General features: G+C 36.5%; 1 protein-coding gene across 1 annotated transcript in view; it reads right to left on the reverse strand.

The window, feature by feature from the left end:
• Positions 1-2987: 2987 nt before the first annotated feature.
• The window catches only part of Uggt2 (UDP-glucose glycoprotein glucosyltransferase 2), a 175125-nt gene continuing 158620 nt past the window's right edge, over positions 2988-19492 (reverse strand). Inside the window, exons 37-39 of the mRNA XM_076872262.1 lie at positions 18069-18185; positions 14189-14315; positions 2988-3412 (exon numbers count right to left, since the gene is read on the reverse strand). Coding sequence (XP_076728377.1) covers positions 3390-3412; positions 14189-14315; positions 18069-18185 — 267 coding nt within the window. The 3' untranslated portion in view covers positions 2988-3389. The remainder of the gene's footprint in view (positions 3413-14188; positions 14316-18068; positions 18186-19492) is intronic.

Raw genomic sequence — 19492 nt, forward strand, 5'->3', positions numbered from 1 at the left:
CTATATGATCGAATAAACAAATTCAAGTAAGACTATAGAGGGTAAGATTGGCAAATTTGAATTTTTTACAAGGTTGTTAATAGTAAGTTGTAAGTCAGGAATTTCTAAGAAAATAGTTTTATAGTTGATAAACTGGGTTAATAAAAGTGAAAAATGGGGCCAGTTGTCCCATTATCACAACATTTCAAGGCTTAGAAAAATATGGTTGTGGTATAGACCTGCACATGTGACCAAGCACCTCTAAATCAAAGCTGCCTGCAATTCCAACTATGGCCATCAAAGTCTTCACTTTGCCACCAAAAGTGAGATTTTATCCAACCACCTGGTTCTTTGGAAATTTGTGCGCTCCTTAGGTTCTATGGAGTAAAAGAATTGGGCAGGATGATATAGGGGTATTACTTACAGTTTTCCACTACCGAGCATGGTTCCCTCAGCATCTTTCAATTCATCTCTGGACCCACAGATCTGAGATCCATCAGTCCTTTGAGGCACAGTCTTACTTGTGAGCAGCTGTATTCCATGAACTTCTTTGCTTCTACATTTCAGAAAAGAAAATTCTCTTAGTCATACTTTTAATTACAGAAGGATGTTCTGACTTGCTACATACTTACTACCTCTGGAGCTCTTCTGCCTGGGTCCCTGAAACCTCTTCTGAGTGGTGGCCACTTCCTGTCTGGTTCTACCTCAGATGCTGGGTTCAGGGCCTGCCACAGAGGAGCATCCTTTCTTGTGCAGGCTCCCACTCATGTGGTCAAGCTACATTTTTAAGATTAATGAGGTCAGATTTTACCTAGTTCTGGCTGATATGTGGCCTGTGGTGCCTTTGGAAGCATTTGATTCTATCCCTCTAGGAACTTAAGTGGAACCAGACAATGAGCACTTTCCCAATAAAACTTTTCATACCCCAAGCATCAAGTGCTATGAAGACTGAGCCTAACAATTTCTCAAAGTTACAGGATTGCCTACCTCCCCAAGATTCCATTTTTGCTAACATTTGATGTAAGGCCTATCCCCGAAAACCAAAACCTAGGGTCCTGAATGTAGCCCTTGGGCCACGTTTGTTCAGCATCCCCAAAGGGCTATATTTTGGCTTTCTCACCCTCATTCTCAGGTTAGACCTACAGTTATGTAAAGTGTCCCTGAAACGGGTAGGTTTTTGTGTGGCAGTCTGTAGGCATGAAAGCTCAAAATAACTGGATTTCAAAATGTGTCATTTTATCAAAGAATGTCCCTATAAAGAAATACCTTACTTACAAACCCAGATTTTCAAATAAAAGGTATCAATGATCTGGAAATAAGTAAATTTGGTTATTCAAATCACAAGATAACAATCAGGAGGTACCAAGACTTCATTATTCTGTAATTTGGGCTTATTTCTGAAACATTCTAGAATTTCAGACTGGTTGTTAGTAATGGGGATTGAGGACAGACTCAGATGTCTACCCAGCTGATCCTTCTTTCTTTAAGAATCTTAACAGACATGAAAACAAAGGCTGATGATGAAGGCAGACAAAGTACCACCTGACAGTCAACTGGTCTTCTGTCCCAGGCACCATGGCAGATTCCTGGGAAGCTAGATGGTGCATCTGGCCTGGGCTGGGATCTTACAGTCTCTTGCCTCTCCCTGAAGCCCCAGCATTGTACCCAACTCCAAAGAAAAATGAGCTGAAGAGCTACAAGGTTTTAGCCACTGTAGGCCAACCTATATCCCCTCAAGCCTCTGAACTCCCCCTAGGATCCTGTAAACCCACAGGAAAAATACAGTTCTACCAGAGTTGGCCACACTTAGAGCACTGTTTTATCATAAGCATACAGTAAGTGACAAGGGGAGAGTGGCAGGGAAGTGTTCTCTTATTAGGAATGAATAGAGCTGCTAGGGGAAGGTACTATCTTGGTTTGGATCTTAAATGTCCCCCAAAAGCCCATATGCTAAGAGGCTTGGTAACCAGCCTGTGACACTCCTGGGAGGTGGTGGAACCTTTAGGAGTTCAAGCCCAGTGAAGGGAGTTAGGTCAGCTGGGGCCTGCCCTTGAAGGTGACGTAGGGTGCAGCTCCTTCCTCTTTGCTCTCTAGCAGCCATTAGGTGAACAGGCCTCCTTTATCATACAGTTCTACTGTGATATACGATGCTGCCACAGGCCCAAAGCAACATGGTCAGCAACCATGGACTGAAACCATGAACCAAATAATCTTTCTTTCTTGAAGTTGTTTATCTCACGCATCACAGTGACAGAAAGCTAACAGGTATTTTTCAAATACTCTAGGGGCTGTGCTCAAATATTCAATGATTAGTCCAGTTCGTAAGAGCTCAAAAGAGCAAGCAGAGAGCTTCTGGGCTCACTGTGGAACTCTGTATAGAGCTATCCAAAGATGGAATGGCCTGTGACTAGAGGAAGAGTTCTCCTCTGTCCTGGAGGTTTCCAAGATGACCTGAGGTTTTATGTGACAGAGCCCTGGAAATGGTGGCTGGCACATTGGGCAACCACTAAACTCTATTAAATGTTTCTTAAACTTTACTCACCAATCAAATCATTTGGAGAGCCTTTTAAACAATTGTGATTTCCTATATTCATTTCAGACCTACTGAATCAGATTAGGAAATGAGATTCAAATGATCTGAAATATCTATCTTCTAGTCCCAAGATCCAATAATTCTAGAATATTTAGGTAGTTTAATATTTACTATTCTTATTTATCCATTTCCTATCATTAAAACAGGAAAACAAACTGTTTATATCCATAACTTAGTTTTTGTAGAAGTATCCAGTCCTTTTTAAAAAAGAGTACATACACATATGCCCATGAATGTAATTTTATGAAATAAAACTATAAGCATTAGAAAGCAACAGAAATAAGTCTAGGATAAAAGCCTTATAGGGCTTAAGAAAAATAAATGATTATACTGTAACATTAAATTCCATTTAAAAAAATAGTAGATATAAATGGGTTTAATTGCTTTTATTATTCAGAGATTACTACGAGTCCTTTTTCTTAGAAAAAATAATTTTTCTGATTTTTAATACATTTTGTGAATAGGAATAGGGATGAACATAAAGCTGGAATACAAAAGGATCTTGATGGTTTGACAAACACCCACAAAGACCAGCTGGTCAGATGTCTTCTACCGGGTTAGTTGGCAAAACACCAAACTTAACAGACAGAAATCCAATGTTTCGGCCATCAGGAAAAAGGAACGATCCAGTTTTAAATATATAAATGGTCCTTCTGTATAACTTAGACTTATCCCATACATTAAGTATTTTAAATATTTAAAGTTTTTAAAACTGAAGAATGTCATTAACAAAACTTCCTGATAGTCTTAGCAGTAGTTCCACACTTCCCAGCAGGTGGCAGATTTCTGTTCGTACTTTCCTCTTCCTGTTCCAGTACTAGAGCTCATCGTGTGCCAATACTGTGGGGAAGGAAAGTTTATTTAGTTCTTGAAACCTTAAATATTAAATTAGCTTAAATTTCATCAAGGAATGGGATGGGGATGTGTGTGTATATAACTTAGCACTGGTGTTAACTGAAAATCCTAGTCTTAGTTTTTCTATATATTCATTACATTGACATGACAGTAGCTCTTTGTACATCTTGGTACCCATTATACTATATCATAATTATTTGTCTTTTTAACCACCTAGAAGATGAGCTCCTATGAGTCTATGAGACAAGGAACATGCCTTATTTATCTTTGTTATCTCTAAGACCCAGATATGTTCACAAACATTATTTTATGAAATAAAATCAGAAACACTTAAAAAATCCATAACATAAATACAGGATAGGATTAAAACCCCAGTTTAAGATAAATAGATCTTGCCTGCCAGGCATAGTGTAGCACGTCTGTAATCCCTGAGGCAGGAAGATCACGAGTTCAAAGCCAGCCTCAGTGATAGTGAGGCGCTAAGCAACTGGGACCTTGTCTCTAAAAAGTGGTTGAGTGCCCCTGAGTTCAATCCTTGGTACAAAGAAAAAAAAAAAAATCTAACAGATTATTCAGTTTGCACAACAGGTACATATTGGTATTTTCTGGCAGAAATTGATTAAAATATTATTTAAACACATTTTGTTCTCTAAGGTGTCAGACTACATTTCTCTCTCCATTAAATTCAATTGGAAAGATAATAAGTATAAAAGGGGATGACAATAATGAGGTAAGTGCCAGAGTTATCAATGAATTTCTAGAAATGGAATAAAGAAGCATGCTGATATAAATACAGCTGAGATGATGAGCTGATTTCCTGGGAGGCCCTCCTAGCAGAGCACACTAGGGGGTCAGGAGTTAGGTAGGTAAAGCCACGGACTGAAGGACTGTGTGGGAAATTTGTGCCCGTCAAGCCCCCACACTGCAGGGAGAAACAGAGACGGTATTTAATCCAAGATTAAAAAGTGGAAGACTTTTTCTTGAAAGATGATGGTGAAGAGGAAGACAGGGAGAGGTATTTCTGGGTGGGTGTGGATGCCCTAGAGTAAAAGGCCTTCAGCTGGGTTCTTGGAGTGGTTGTGTGGGATGGGCTTTGGTATGTTCCTTGTCCACACTCCTAGAGGGAAGCCTGTTAGATGAACCTACAGCTATCACTCCAGTTCAGGGAAGAAGCATACTGGAGAAAGACACATTTAGAGGAAACCATGCTAGCTGTAATGAATACCTTGGAGAAATACCTGCACGGGGAGACCTGTGAGGAGGCGCACAAAGCACAGACACTAAAAGCACAAGCAGGCAGACAGGATGGAGCAGAGAGAATGAAGTAGTGCAGAAGTGAAGTGTTTGCTCCTCCCTCCTGCTGAGTTTATTAACTCAAAAAAGTTACAAACCACCATTACCATGACTACATTCTAATTAGTATTTCTTTAACCCTGAGTGTTAGCTAACTGAGATAAGGTCCAGGTTAGAATAAACACGGGGGTCCCTATCCTCCAGGGGCATTACCATGGAGACCAGATAGTGCCTGCATAGTTATATTACCTCAAGAGGGTGAGGCTGGGCATCCTAGGCCTGGGAAGCAGGGTAAACTCGTGAAGGACATTGTATGGCAGCCTTGCATCCTGTGCTTTTGCACAGGAGTTTCCCAGTAGCCAGGTATATCCTAGCAGTCGGGCATTCTATGTCTTTGCACAGAAACTTCATAGTCACCAAGCATGTCACAATCACGAAGTTTGTAGAACCCCAATCCCAAACACAGAACTCCCACAGGTAGCTATATATTTTGATCAATCTAATCTTTCATTCTTAAACATAAACAAGCAGCCAAGAATCTCCAAGTATTTGAGGAAGACAAATGACACAAGGAGAAAAGACCAAGATTCACTCACCAAAAAGCTCACCCTGAAGAAACATAGTAACCTAGAGGTCTACAGCAACACCTAAAATAATGCTAGTTAGTATTTTCAAGAGATAAGCCAATGAAGCAATAAAAACAGAACAAAACAAATTAAAAGGAAGCAAGCAGGGAAAAGATCTGTTGAAAATTAAGAAATATTTACCCAACTTTTTAAAAAAGTTGAAGATTAAGTGAAATAATTTACCAAAAACAGAGAGATGGAAAGAATATACTAGAGATATATACTATATAATGTAAAGGAAAAAGAAAATAATTCTGGCTGGGGTTGTGGCTTACTGGTGTAGCACTTGCCTAGCATGCGTGAGGTACTGGGTTTGATTCTTGGCATCACATAATAATAATAAATAATGGTCCATTGACAACTAAAAAAATATTTAAGAAAATAAATCTATTTACAGAAGCACCAAAGTTAAATCTAACCAAGGAGGTAAAACATCTCCACACCAAAAACTACAAATTTCCAAAAGAAATGAAAGATGCAATAAATGGAAAGACATCTATGCTCACAGATTGAGACTATTGTTATAATGTTTGTACTACCCAGGGCAATCTAGAGATTCAATGCAATGCCTATCAAAATCCCAATGACATTTTTCTGTAGAAATAGAAAATAACTTATCTTAAAATTCATATGAAGTCCCGGGGACATTGAAAACAATTGTGAAAAAGACAAACGCAGTTGGCGCACTCATACTTCCCAATTTCCACATTGCAAAGTTAAAATAATCAAAACAGTGTGATGTAATTTAAGATGGTGGATTACAGGAAGGCTGTATTCCTTACTGTTCCATGGATTGGGATTCAAGCAGGAGTCCTGCTTCTCAGTGAGGTGGGTGAAAGAGGGTATTTCACTGAAATTTAGCATCGGACAATCAGAGTCTCTTAGAGACTCAGAAAATGGGTTCACTGAATAAGGAACAAGAAGGTATACATTGGAGCCAAGCCAGGTGTGGCAGTTGCAATTGGTACAACAGACAGAAACACAATGTACAAATTTGGCAAGGAAAAACCTGTAGAACAGAAAAGCAGCATGAACTTGGCTGATCCAGAGCTTGCACAGAGAACTGGTGTTTGAAATGTGCTCTGTGTTTCTTAACTGCCAAATGGACAGCTGAGATGGGGGGCAGTCATGAGGGGCCATGCTGCAGCTTGCTGCTGTGGGAGTGTGGAAGATCATGGCAAACAATGCCATACTGTCCCAGAAAGCAGTCATGGTAGATGGCCTATTATGCAAGTATAGTGGAATGTGACGTGAACAGGCACAGAGAAAACTGTACTCAGGGAGAAGCAAGTCAGATATACAAAGAGAAATGCAATTTGCTTTCTCTTTGAGTCTGGTGGTTCAGGTAACCAGCTGAAGCAGATCAGGACACTGAACATGCAGGTGTGAATACACCAAGCCTACGTAGGTCACATGCATGGGCATGGGCCTGTAGAGGGATGGCTCCCTGGCCTTACAAGCAGAAATTTCATGAGGCTCCTGAGATCAGCAGTTGACAGCTGCCCAGCAGTAGGGATGTGTTGATCTGATCTTTCCAGAACAGATACACCCACCCAGCAAAGTCTCAAAGGCCTGATCAGAGCTAAGCCCCAGCACTAGAAGTGCCCACTTAGAACTCTGTAGCAGTTCCACTGTGGAAGTGCATGGATCTGGTCTGTGTAGACAAAACTCTAATCAATAGTACTTCACATTCCATCCTACCTTATACTGGTGAGAAGGAAAGTTGAGAGCTATTTCAACTAGTTTTTTAGGACACTCCAGCTGGTGACCACCACAAAAAGAGGAAGGCTTAAATAACCCCTCTCTCTTGCCCAAAGGGGTACATAGCCCAGGAGGAAACAAATAGGACAGTCGGGGACAGAAAGTGATCAGCCATCCTTGTTGACAGTTTGACCACCTCAGTGGAAACAATTCCTTCTTTTTTAAATGAGAATCTTTTTTACTATTATTATTGTTGTTCTTGTTATTTTTAATATTTATTTTTTAGCTGTAGTTGGACACAATACCTTTATTTTATTTATTTTTATGTGGTGCTGATCAAACCCAGGGCCTGGCATGTGCTAGGCAAGTGCTCTACCACTGAGCCACAACCCCAGCCCATTTTTGTTCTTAATGTGCTGACTGGTTTATGGAAAAAAAAAAAAAAAGAAATATGTATATATATTTCTCCTATTTAGCATTTTTTAAACAATTAAAAAAGAAATTACTTTTCTGTCTTGTCTTTTGTGGATTGTGTTTTGGATTGCTTATTTTGATTTTGTTTTTGAATGTTTCTCTTGCTTCTTTTTCTTCTCACTCTGCAATTGCCAAAGTGTCTTATTCTTTTTTCTCTTATTTTTTCTCTCCTTCTTTATAGCCATTACTTGCTACATCTTTTTTTCTTTCTCTATTCATATTTTGAACATTCTAAACTTTCTTTACTACCCTTTCATACTTTCTTTTCTCTTAATGAACTGTATTTTTACTATCTTCTAGAACTATTTGTTTATACAATTCCTGACCCCACCATTTATGTTGTTGCAGTTATTATTACTATAGATGGTATTGTTGACAGATGCTTACTTTAATGCCAGATCTAGTTCACAGCTGTTTATTGTTTTTGCTGTTGGCAACTGCTAACTCCACCATTCCTGTTTTTGTGGTAATTAGTGTTGTAGATGTCATAGTAGGCAGAAAGCATTTATTTTAATGTTATCTATATTGTATGCTTTGGTTGTTGCTATTGTTTCTTTCCCTCCTTTTCTGTAAGGTGCTAGTAATCTACTGGGACATTACAAGTTCACAAAATAGATACTCAGGTGTTGAGCTAAACCTAGCCAAGAAAGTATACTTGATCCACACACAAATCAACTATGCCAAATTTCAATAATACTTTAATACAAAGAATAGAAGAACAAAACCTCCAAATTAACAACCAGATACAAAGTAGGAAAGTCTCCAGGGCACTCTCGGCTCCTACTGGTGGACATCCACTCCTATAGCAAAACCAGAGAATAAACACAAAGGCTGTGAACCAACACATTTGAGGATCTCAATCTAGATCATTCCCATACCCTTTGAATAGACAGAACAGTTAAGAGCAATCACAGAGGGTGATTAGAACACCATTCTTAGAACAACCCATCTGCAGGGAAAGTGGAATCCTCAAGTTCTGACACAATATACACTATCAAAATACACTGATTGTCATCAAAGAATGAAAAGCAAAACTGTAACATAAAACCCATTTGCAAATATAGTGAAAAATTCACAAGAACCTGATATCTCACAAGACACTGGCAAGAGAAGGCTATGCCCTAAAAAGGCCCACTAATAAAAGTAGAAGAGAAACCCATCTCAACAGAAGATGAATAGCATTACCTTAGATTAGGTAGAGGTAAGTGTAGGGGAGGAGTTGAGGGGATGTGAGGATAGGAAAAAGAGTAGAATGAAAGAGACATTATTACTTTATGTATATATGTGACTGCATGACCAATATGATTCTATAACATGTACACTCAGAAAAATGAGAAATTATATCTCATCTATGTATGATGTATCAGAATGCATAAATGCATTCTACTGTCATGTATAACTAATTAAAACAATTAAAAATTTTAAAAAGTCAGGTCACATTTAGAGGTAGACAATAAGAATTACTTCCAATTTCTCAGCAAAAACTCTAATATGCTGGAGGGCTTACAATGATGTGATCCAAGCCCTTGAAAAAAACTGTCAACCAAGATTGCTATATCCAGAGAAGCTATCCTTCAAAATCAAAGAATTCATGAATACAAAGCTGGCACTACAGAAAAAAGATAAAGAAATACTACACACAGAAGAAATAAAAAAACACGCCCCAGAGTTTTCAAATAAGCAAATGAAAAACAGGACCAAAGTAAACATTAGGGATAAATTGAAATAGCAGAAATTAATAACATCTCTCCATAAAAACACTGAATGCACACAGTGTCAACTTTCCAATTAAAAGACACAGGCTTGCAGAATGGATTGAAAATACAAGACCTAACTATATGTTGTTTTCAAGAGACTCACCTTACAGGCAGACAGCCACAGACTGAAAGTGAAAAAATAACAATTGATATACTATGCAAATGGATCAAAAAATGAGGAGTAGTAGCTGCTCTCATATCTGACAAGTCAGAATTCAAGCCAAAATTAATTAGTGACAAGGTTAATTCAAGTGATAAAGGAAACAATTCAAGAAGATATAATGAGAGTAAATTACTTATGCCCAGAATATTCATGTACCTAATTACATAAAACAGAAACTACTTGACTTATCCAGTAAAATAATACTGGGTGATTTCAATACAAGTCTCTCACCAATAGGTAGGTCATCTAGAAATAAAGTCAGCAAAGACTCTTCAGATCTGAAATATATTATAAACCAAATAGACCTAAATCTTGAGACTATTTCATCCAACAACAGCTTAATTCACTTTCACAGCTCTTCATGCAGCCTTCTCCAAAGTAGACTTCATATTATAATGCAGAGCTACAGTAACAAAAACTACCTGAAACTGGCATAAAAACAAACTCGCAGACCAAGAGTATATTCAATGGAATATTACTCAGCTTTAAAGAAGAATGAAATTATGGCATTTGCCAGTAAATGAATGGAGTTGGAGAAGATCATGCTAAGTGAAATAAGCCAATCCTGAAAAACAAAGAGACAAAGAAGAAGACAAAGAGACACATCTGCCCATCTATAGTCATCTGATCCTTGACAAAAGTCCCAAAAAGATACACTGGAGAAATTATATCCTTTAAAACAAATGGTGCTGGGAAAATTGATTAACCATATGTAGATGAATGAGACTATATCCTTTTCTCTCACCTTGCACAAAAGTCAACTCAAAATGCATCAAGACTTATGAAATATACCAGAAACTATGTAACTCCTAAAAGAAAAGTCACTCCAACATACGGACACAGGCAATGACTTTCTCAATAGGAATATGTACTAAAGCTCAGGAAATAATACCAAGAATTAATAAATGGGATGACATCAAATTAAAAAGCTTCTGCATGGCAAAAGAAACAAGAATGTGGGGAGAGAGCCTACAGAATGGGAGTAAAATCTTTTCTAGCATTTATTCTAAAAGAGGATTAATATCCAGAATAAAAAACTCAAACACCAAAAAAAAAATCCAATTAATAAGAAGGCAAATTAATTAAACAGGTACTTCTCTAAAGAAATACAAATGTCTAACAAATTTATTAAAAAGTATTCAACATCTTTAGCACCTAGGTAAATGCAAATAAAAACTAGTTATTAAAAGACTTAGTATTACTCCAGTCAGAAAGGCAGCAACCAAGAATATAAATAATAAAAAATACTGGAGACGATGTGAAGAAATGAATTTCTACTGTTTGTGAGATTGTAAATTAGTACAATGGAAATCAGTATGGAAGTTCCTCAAAAAAGTAGACATGGAACTCCGTATGACCCAGCCATTAAAGTCAGCATACTATAGCGATACATGCAAACCCAAGTTTATAACAGCACAATTCATAATAGTCAAACTATGAAATCAGTTGTCAATGGATGAATGAATAAAGAAAAATAAATTAAAAAGTTTAATTCAGTTATAAAGAATGACACTGTCATTTGTAGGCAAATGGATGGAACTTGAGAACATTATGTTAAATGAAAAAAAAAATCAAGCTCAGAAGGTCAGGGTTGTATGTTTTCTTACCTATATGGAAGCTATAGAAGAAAAACAAAAAGAAAGGCATATGGGGAAGAATCTCTTGAAAACTGAAGGGAGATCACTAGAGTTAGAGAAAATGGACTCAAGGGGTAGGAAGCAGGGGAGGAAAAAAATACTGGGAAATAATATTGGCCAAGTTATATTGTCATAAAATATGTGAATGTACAAATATGTAACAACAAATCCCTGTGTTGTAATATGCTAAATAAAAATATGGGAAAAACCCAATGTGGTACTGGCAAAAAGACAGAAAGATATGTAGACCAATGAGATAGAGCACCCAGGAATAAAAAACCCGGCATGTATGATTGACTTGTCTTCAAAAAAATACCAAGGTCACTCAAAGAGAAAATTTGATAAGTCTCTACAGCAGGTAGGAAAAATAAATATCCACATAAAAATAAATATCCACAAAAAAAGAATGAAGTTTGGCTCTTAATCCACTCCATATACAAAAAAATTAAAACTGATTCATTTAAAGTGTAAGACCTGAAACTATAAAACTCCTGGGAAAAAAACATAGGGAAAAGATTTATGAGATTAGATGTGTTAATGACTTCTTACATACGAAACGAAAAGTGCAAGCAAACAAAGGAAAAATAGGTGAGGCTACATCAAAGGGCACAATCAACAGAATGCAAAAAGGCTACCTATCAAAGGAGAAAAATACCTACAAGTCAAATGTCTGATAAGGGGTTAATATCTAGAATATATATATAAACTCATACAACTCAACAACAAAAAATTAAAACACCTGATTAAAAAATGGGCAAGGATTTTCAGACATTTAAAGATGATATACAAATGATCAACAAGTATATGAAAAGATGTTCAACACCACTGATTATCAGAAAAATGGATATCAAAAACTCAATGAGACTTTCATCTCAGACTCATTAGGAAGGCAACCATTAAAAAAAAAAAAAAAACAGTACCATTACTGTGAGAATGTAGAGAAACTGGAACTCTTATGCACTGTTGGTAGGATCATAAATGTTGCAAACCACTATGGAAAACGCTATTGGGGACTCATCAAATTTAAAAGTAGAACTATCATGCGCTTAGCAGTCCCATTTCTAGGTAGGCATGTAAAAGAACTGAAAGCAGGGTCTCCAAAAGATATTTGCACATTCATATTCACTGCAGTTAACAGTAGACCAAATACTTACTGATGGCTGAGTGGATAAACAAAATATGGCATACACATAAAATGGAATACTACTAAGCCTTTAAGTGGAAGGAGGGCTGGAGGTGCAGCTCAGTGGGAAAGAACATGCCTTGCATGTATGATGTCCTGGGTTTGATCCCCAGAACTACAAGGGAGTAAAACAGATGATTAGAAGGAAAGAAAATACTTTTACTATAATCAGAAAGGGCCTGAGGACATTGTGCTAAATGAAATGTCAGCAACAATAAAACAAATACTGTGTGATTCCACCTAATATGAGATTTCTAGAGTAGTCAAATGCATAGAGACAGAGTAGAGTGGTGGTTATCAGAGGTTGGGGATAGGAGGAAAAGGGAAAATGTTTTTTAACAGATATAGTTTTAGAGTAATAAAATGAAAAATATCATGGAGATATGTCTCAATACAATGTGAACATATTTAGCATTAGTGAGTTTTATGCTTTTTAAATGATTAAGATGGTAAATTTCATATTCTGTATTTTTCTACCACAATAAAAAGTGAATCAATAATGTAGAGGATTAATTCAAGAGGTTAAAAAAATTCAACTAATTAGAATTCTGGAAAGAGAACAGGAAAAAAATGGAATTATTATTTTTCAAAACTCCAAAAGTACAATGAAAAAAATGTCAAAGGCCAGAGAGAGACAAGTCTTTAGGAAACAAAGCTGATGGGATGCAAAGAGAGTAGTAATGACATCAAGATAAATAACAGGAATGGAGCAATAGCTCAGTACTAGAGAGCTTGCCTAGCACCACCAGAACCTGGGTTCAATTACCAGTACCATAAAATAAATAAACTTAATAAAGAAGTATTTCTCTAGAAATACTAGAGAAAACCAACAAAACTAAATGTTGGTTCTTGGAAAAGATTAACAAAATTGACAAACCTGTAGCTACACTCATTATGAAAAAAAAAAAAAAAAGACATTACCAAAAGTCAGAAACAAAAATGGGGACATTACTACATATTTTACAGAAAAAAAAGAATTATAAGAGTATTATGAACAATTATATGACAACAATTTGTATAACTTAAGGTGAAATGAACATCTACTTAGAAGTGCAAATGTATTTGTTGAAGCTTTTATAAGGTGATAAAATGCCAAGGCAAAAGCAACTTTTCAAACACTAAGAAATGTAAGCAAATCTAACCCAAACCAGGTCACTCTTCAAACCACAACTAAGATTACTAAAACCAGGAAAATAATAAAGATTAATTAGAAGACATGAGGCAATGTTTTTAGTGAGCTACCTAAAGCTCTTACTACTTTGGATTTTCACATTTGGGAAATTCAGTGTAATTTTTTTTTCCTCTTTTGGGTATCAGTGATTGAACCCGAGTTGGTACTTGACCACTGAGCCACATCCCCTGCCCTATTTTGTATTTTACTTATAGAGACAGGGTCTCACTGAATTGCCTAGTATCTTACTTTTGCTGGGGCTGGCTTTGAACTCGTGATCCTCCTGCCTCGGCCTCCCAAGCTGCTAAGATTACAGGTGTGTGCCACCATGCCTGGCAAATTCAGCATAATCTTAAAGACAACACTTATTTTTCACCTCTGTATCAGGAGACTAATATACTACTTAGCTATATAGAGGTATAAATTGAAGATCCTTGGGGGATAACATATCCATTTTTAAATAAAAATGAAATTCTTAATCATTATGCAGACTTTTTTTTTTTTAATGGACACATACCTTTATTTTTTTTATTTGCTTGTGGTGCCAGGGATTGAACCCAGTGCCTCACGCATGCTAGGCAAGTGCTCTACTACTGAGCCACAACCCTGGCCCCTTTTGTGCAGACATTTTTAAATAAAAACTGACAATCACTTGAGAATGTAATTAAGAACAATCTCAATACTGTCTGTAATCTTCAATATTCTCATCTTGTCAGTGTAATATGGTTCAGATATCATTACAAGGTGATGACTTACTTGTACTTTTCTTCTTATTTTCAAGATTATCTAGTAATTGTCGTATCTCTGTATCATATTCTATCCATTCTGGGACAATCCTGGCAGCAGCTTTTAGTTTTGGTTCTTTTGTTTTGGGATTATTGCACTAAAAGTTTAAATAAAATTTTGTTAGTGAAGAACCATGCTTTTTAGTAAATAAACGTAAAGGAAATACTTGGCGACACTTCTGTTTTACTAGGGCAAACAAAATATATCTTACAAAAAGCAGAGCCCTACTCAGAACTTGAATACTGGAAATTTAATATAGGTAGGATCAAATGAAATGACGTATATGTGTGTGTGTATACACACACACACACACACACACCTATATAAGTAATAATTGCTTAAGACAAGTACTCAATCAGAAACTTAAAAAAAATTGAAAGACCATTTGTTGGTTCATAAGAAGAGTGTCAAACAATTCTTTATAATGCTTTAATGAAAGATCTAAATTGCATACCATACTGTAAAGGAATGTGGCAGGGGTCAGTCTTCATTTCTTCACTCCCAAAAGAAACTAAAATAACAATCTCCAGTGTTTGCTGATATACCATCAACTTAACCTACTTGGTCCCACTATCAAGTTTGTTTGTTTTTTTTTAATTAAAAAAAGGTTAAAAGGAAAAAGTTATGGGATGAGGTTGATAAGGATCTGATGTTGGTTACTTCTGAAGGCACAGCTAAAGGATGTCCTCATGTGCTGAATATAAGCAGTGAGAAAAGAGAGGCATCAAACTTATGACCCTAGTACCTTTGGCTTGAGCAATGTGAAGAATGTAGTTACTGCTTACTGAGAGAGAAAAGACAACAGGAGGAATATCAACTTCATCAAGTTACAAAGGCAGCCCATCTACTATGTACAACTCATTAATACAGAAAGTGTCTTGAAGCTAGCTTCTATGTGACACTTTCTCAATTGGCTTTTCTCTTACTGCCATGGGGAAAGCTATTAGTCATCAGCCACAAGCTTGCTGTCAAATATATTCAGTTAATGTTTTTTTTTTTTTAATTCTCCTTAGAGTGATATATTTCAAAAGCAAATGGAAAATGGGATCTTCTTCACAGAAGATAACTTCACAGGCAATATTTTCTATAAAGTAAAAGTTATGGGACTACTTTCTTTTTAATGTGAAAGCAACTACTAAAATAAAAACACTGTTTTCTTTAGGTTGTGTGTGTTGCGCACTACAATATGTGTGTCGGTAGGCATTTGTGTTTTCTATCCTCTTTATCAGTGGTTCTAAGTAGGGAATCATATCCTTCAGGAGGAAACTTTGGCAAGGTCTGGGAATTTTAGTTGTCATTACTGAGGGGTACTATTGCCATCTAGTGGGTAATGGTCAGGGGATGCTGCTGAACATTACACATTTAACATAATGTTCTCAAGTTCCATCCATTTGCCTACAAATGACAGTGTCATTCTTTATAACTGAATTAAACTTTTTAATTTATTTTTCTTTATTCATTCATCCATTGACAACTGATTTCATAGTTTGACTATTATGAATTATCGAACAGGCAAGCATTATCTAGCCCCAAATGCTAAGATTAAGAAACCTGGATTAAAAAATGAGACAGCAGCCCAACATTCCTTTCCACCTTCAATACCATTAATCATGCTTTTTTACTCACTTTCAGGCCATTTCCTTAAGATTTTTCTGCATTCCCTTAACTTTTTTTCCCCAAGAATAGCTCACTCTTTCATTTTAAGTGTTTTAAGAGAGAGAGATGGTTTTCTGAACATCAAAATGTATGACACACTTCTTTTTCTGTGCAGCACTACTGCTAGGAGGTAGATATCCATTCAAGAATGAAACTTTTTCAGCTCGTTTACATTAAAATTTGGAAGTGTGACCAACACCTATTGGGACACTTCAGTAGAGACAGGACTTTAAGATTCAGGACATGTTTTCCACACTCCTATTTACTTTTCTCCAGATCAGCACTATCCAATAGAGTTATGATGGAAACCAGGTTAGCCACTGAATATTTTCTAGTAGCCATTTATAAAATATAAAATGAATAGGTAAAATAAAATTTGATAGTATACTTTAACTTAATATAACCAAAATGCAATTAGTCAACATGTAATCAATATAAAAATAGTGATGACATATTTTAGTATTCTTTTTATTACACTGAGTCTTCAAACTCTGATGTGTATTATTTACACCTTTATAGCACACCTCAATTCAGACTAGCAACAATTTTAAGTGCTCCAAAGCCATACGTGCAACTGGCTGTTGTACTAGAAGGAGTGGCCTCAGAGGAACAGAGATGGTGACAAGAGCTGAGAAGATGAAAAAGGCCCAGGTTGATGGGGAGTGGTCCCTGAGTCATGGCCAGAGCACAGGGAAGCTACTTGCTGATGGGGATGCTTACTTAGATTGGCTACATGAGTGTGACCCCACAGAAGTTTTGGGGTTTGCTATAGTAGCTCATGTTAAACCAAGTACTGAAGATCTCAGGGAGACCTGTGGCACTAACACATCAGACACAACCTTATCTTCACAATACAACCTTAACAACCTTAACATCTTAATAGTTATATTCAGTAATGTTCTTGACTTTGCTTCATAAAATTCTCTTGCTTCCCTCTTAACAAGGCCATTTTATTTGTTTCTATTACATTCTACCACCTCTGACTGCATCGACCATGGTGGTTTGCTACTTTTTAAAAATAATCTATGGATCTACATATATCTGGGTAATTGTCCCAGGACCTTATGGTCCTCCCTTATTTTGTTCAAAATAGTAAAAATGCTATGTTTTTGTAGTTCATTCTTCAAGGAAGACCTTGTAAATAATTATTTTATACTCAAACACTTTCATTAACAATATTATGGTCAGAGAAATAATTGTATTATCTTATAGTACTAGAATGTATGTTCTAGGCAGTTGGAAAAACAAACTGGCTTCAAATATTTTGTGTTTAGGAAAGCATAACTATGCTGTGTAGCTTAAAATGAAAATCTAAGAGAAATAATCTCTGAAAAATAAGCAAGGAAGGACTATAGAAAAAGACAAGTGTAAGATAATTTCAATAGACAAAATTATCTTGGTCATCTCCTTTGGGGAGAATACCAATGAGAGAACTGATGTGAGGATTGTTAAGATGATATAGCTGATTTATAAACATCTTCAGCAGTTAGCTCATGATCCTCCTTTCAAAAGACCCTAAGTAGAAAAGATGTTCCACAGCAAAACTGTTACCACTATTCTTAGATAGGCCTGCTTGTAAAGTTGTCCCTTGACTGGCATCTAAGAACTCAGGTTTCAGACAGGTCTTACATTCCCTAATAAGAGTGGCTCACTGTGCCTAAACTGTGCAAATGTGGTTTATGCCAAACACTTGCTTTTCTTCTGGGAGTTGATAATTTTGGCATGTGCCAGGCAGAGGGTGATTGCATGGTGACAAGTTCCCCAGAAAAGCCATGGGAATTGTGTTTCTAATAAGCATATTTTGGAGGCAACACTTCATATATGCTGCAGAATTTAAGACTTTGAGTTATTAAGTTTGTCTTGTGTGACTAGAGAGAGAGAGAGAGGATCTGCATCTGACTTTGTCTTCACCCCACATGCCTTTTCCCTTTGCTGACTGTGCTTTCTATCCTTTCGGTGCAATGACCTATAGCCAATGAGTACAGTATATTTTGCATCCTCTGAGTTCTTCCTTCTGAGGGTGGTCTTGGGGGTTCCCCCAACACAGCTCTCTACTTGCTAACCTAAGAAAAATGCAAAGCAAACTGAGCAGCAGAAAAAGAGGTAATACATGTGCCATCCATTTGTAAAACAAACTATTTCTCTTTTGAACACTTCCCCATTTACTTATATATAAATGTAAACAGACACTCACCAGATCTATAGTTTTGGCTCTTTCTTTGGATTCATCATCACACCAGGTTTCACACCATAGCCAATCTTGAGGAAGAGACTTGATGGCAACTTGGTAAATCATATTGTTAGGAAGATCCTATAGAAAAAAAATGATTTAAGCAGAGGTATAGAAATTAGAGTCAGAAAGAAAGAAGCTGAAGATAGCATTTAGACTACAAACAGATCATAAAAACATGTCAATTCGAGGTATCTCCATATTTTTAAGCCCTAAATGCCTAATTTGATCCAATATTCTTGTGTCCTATGAATGAACATATGCACTGGAACTATATCCACAACCCCTTAAGGCTTCATCCCAGAAGAGAGGCCCTGAAATCCACCACTTCATATTCCCCCAGTGGACAGCCTCAGTATCTTGATCTGCTTTGGAAAGTCAAAAGTTAACTATTTACATGTGCCTGCTATTGGTGTTTATGTTGGTCACTACCACATTCTCCTGATTCTGAGGTGACCTTTCATCTCCCTGTTGGAAATAATGTCCATGAATATATTCCTTTCTGCATGCTCAGGATTTTTTTTTTTTTTAAAAGACTGCTGGCACATGGGTTCAAGGATGTTTGACAAATGAGACTAGTAAGTTAGAGAACTCTGGAGAGACTAAGGGACACTTCAGTAGAGACAGTTGTTTCTATCCCCAGATGTTCACATTCCCTAGCCAATGGCATGCAGGTACCTGCATTAGCTGTCTTTTATAAGCTCTAATTAGGATTTACAATTTTAGGGTTCCTCTTTCAACACTCTGATTAAACATGATATAGTCCTAGCAAATACAGTAAGAAAATGAAATAAAAAATATACAGATTAAAAAGAAGAAAAAAAGTGCTGTTATTTGCAACTAACAGTACTGTTTATGCAGAAAATCTCAAGCATCAGTGAAGAAATCTCCTGAAACTAATAAGCAATTATAGCATGGTTATAAGACATAAAGTTAATACATAAAAGTCAACTACTCTTATGTACGTCAGAAATGAATAACTGGAATTTGAAATAAGAAAAACCCACTATGCCATTTACATTAGCATGAGAAATTTATTCATTACTGCTTTTGAAGGCTTACTATAAAAGCTACATGAGACGGACATCATTACCCTAGACACATGTATGACTGCCACATACAGTGCAACTCTACATTGTATATTACCAGAGAAATGAAAAGCTGTGTTCCATTTGTGTAAAATGAACCAAAATACATTCTGCTATCATGTATTTTAGAATAAAAATAATTTTTTCAAAAAGCTACAGTAATCCAGACAGTGTGATATTATTTGAAATAGAAAAATAAATAGAGTCCAGAAATATGGGAATTCTCTAACTTCTGTATAATTTTTATGTAAACCTAACAGCTCTAAAAAATAAAGTCTTTAAAAAGCTTAATTTTTTGTC

Source organism: Callospermophilus lateralis, chromosome 12, assembly GCF_048772815.1.
Source record: "Callospermophilus lateralis isolate mCalLat2 chromosome 12, mCalLat2.hap1, whole genome shotgun sequence".
Classification (NCBI taxonomy): domain Eukaryota; kingdom Metazoa; phylum Chordata; class Mammalia; order Rodentia; family Sciuridae; genus Callospermophilus; species Callospermophilus lateralis.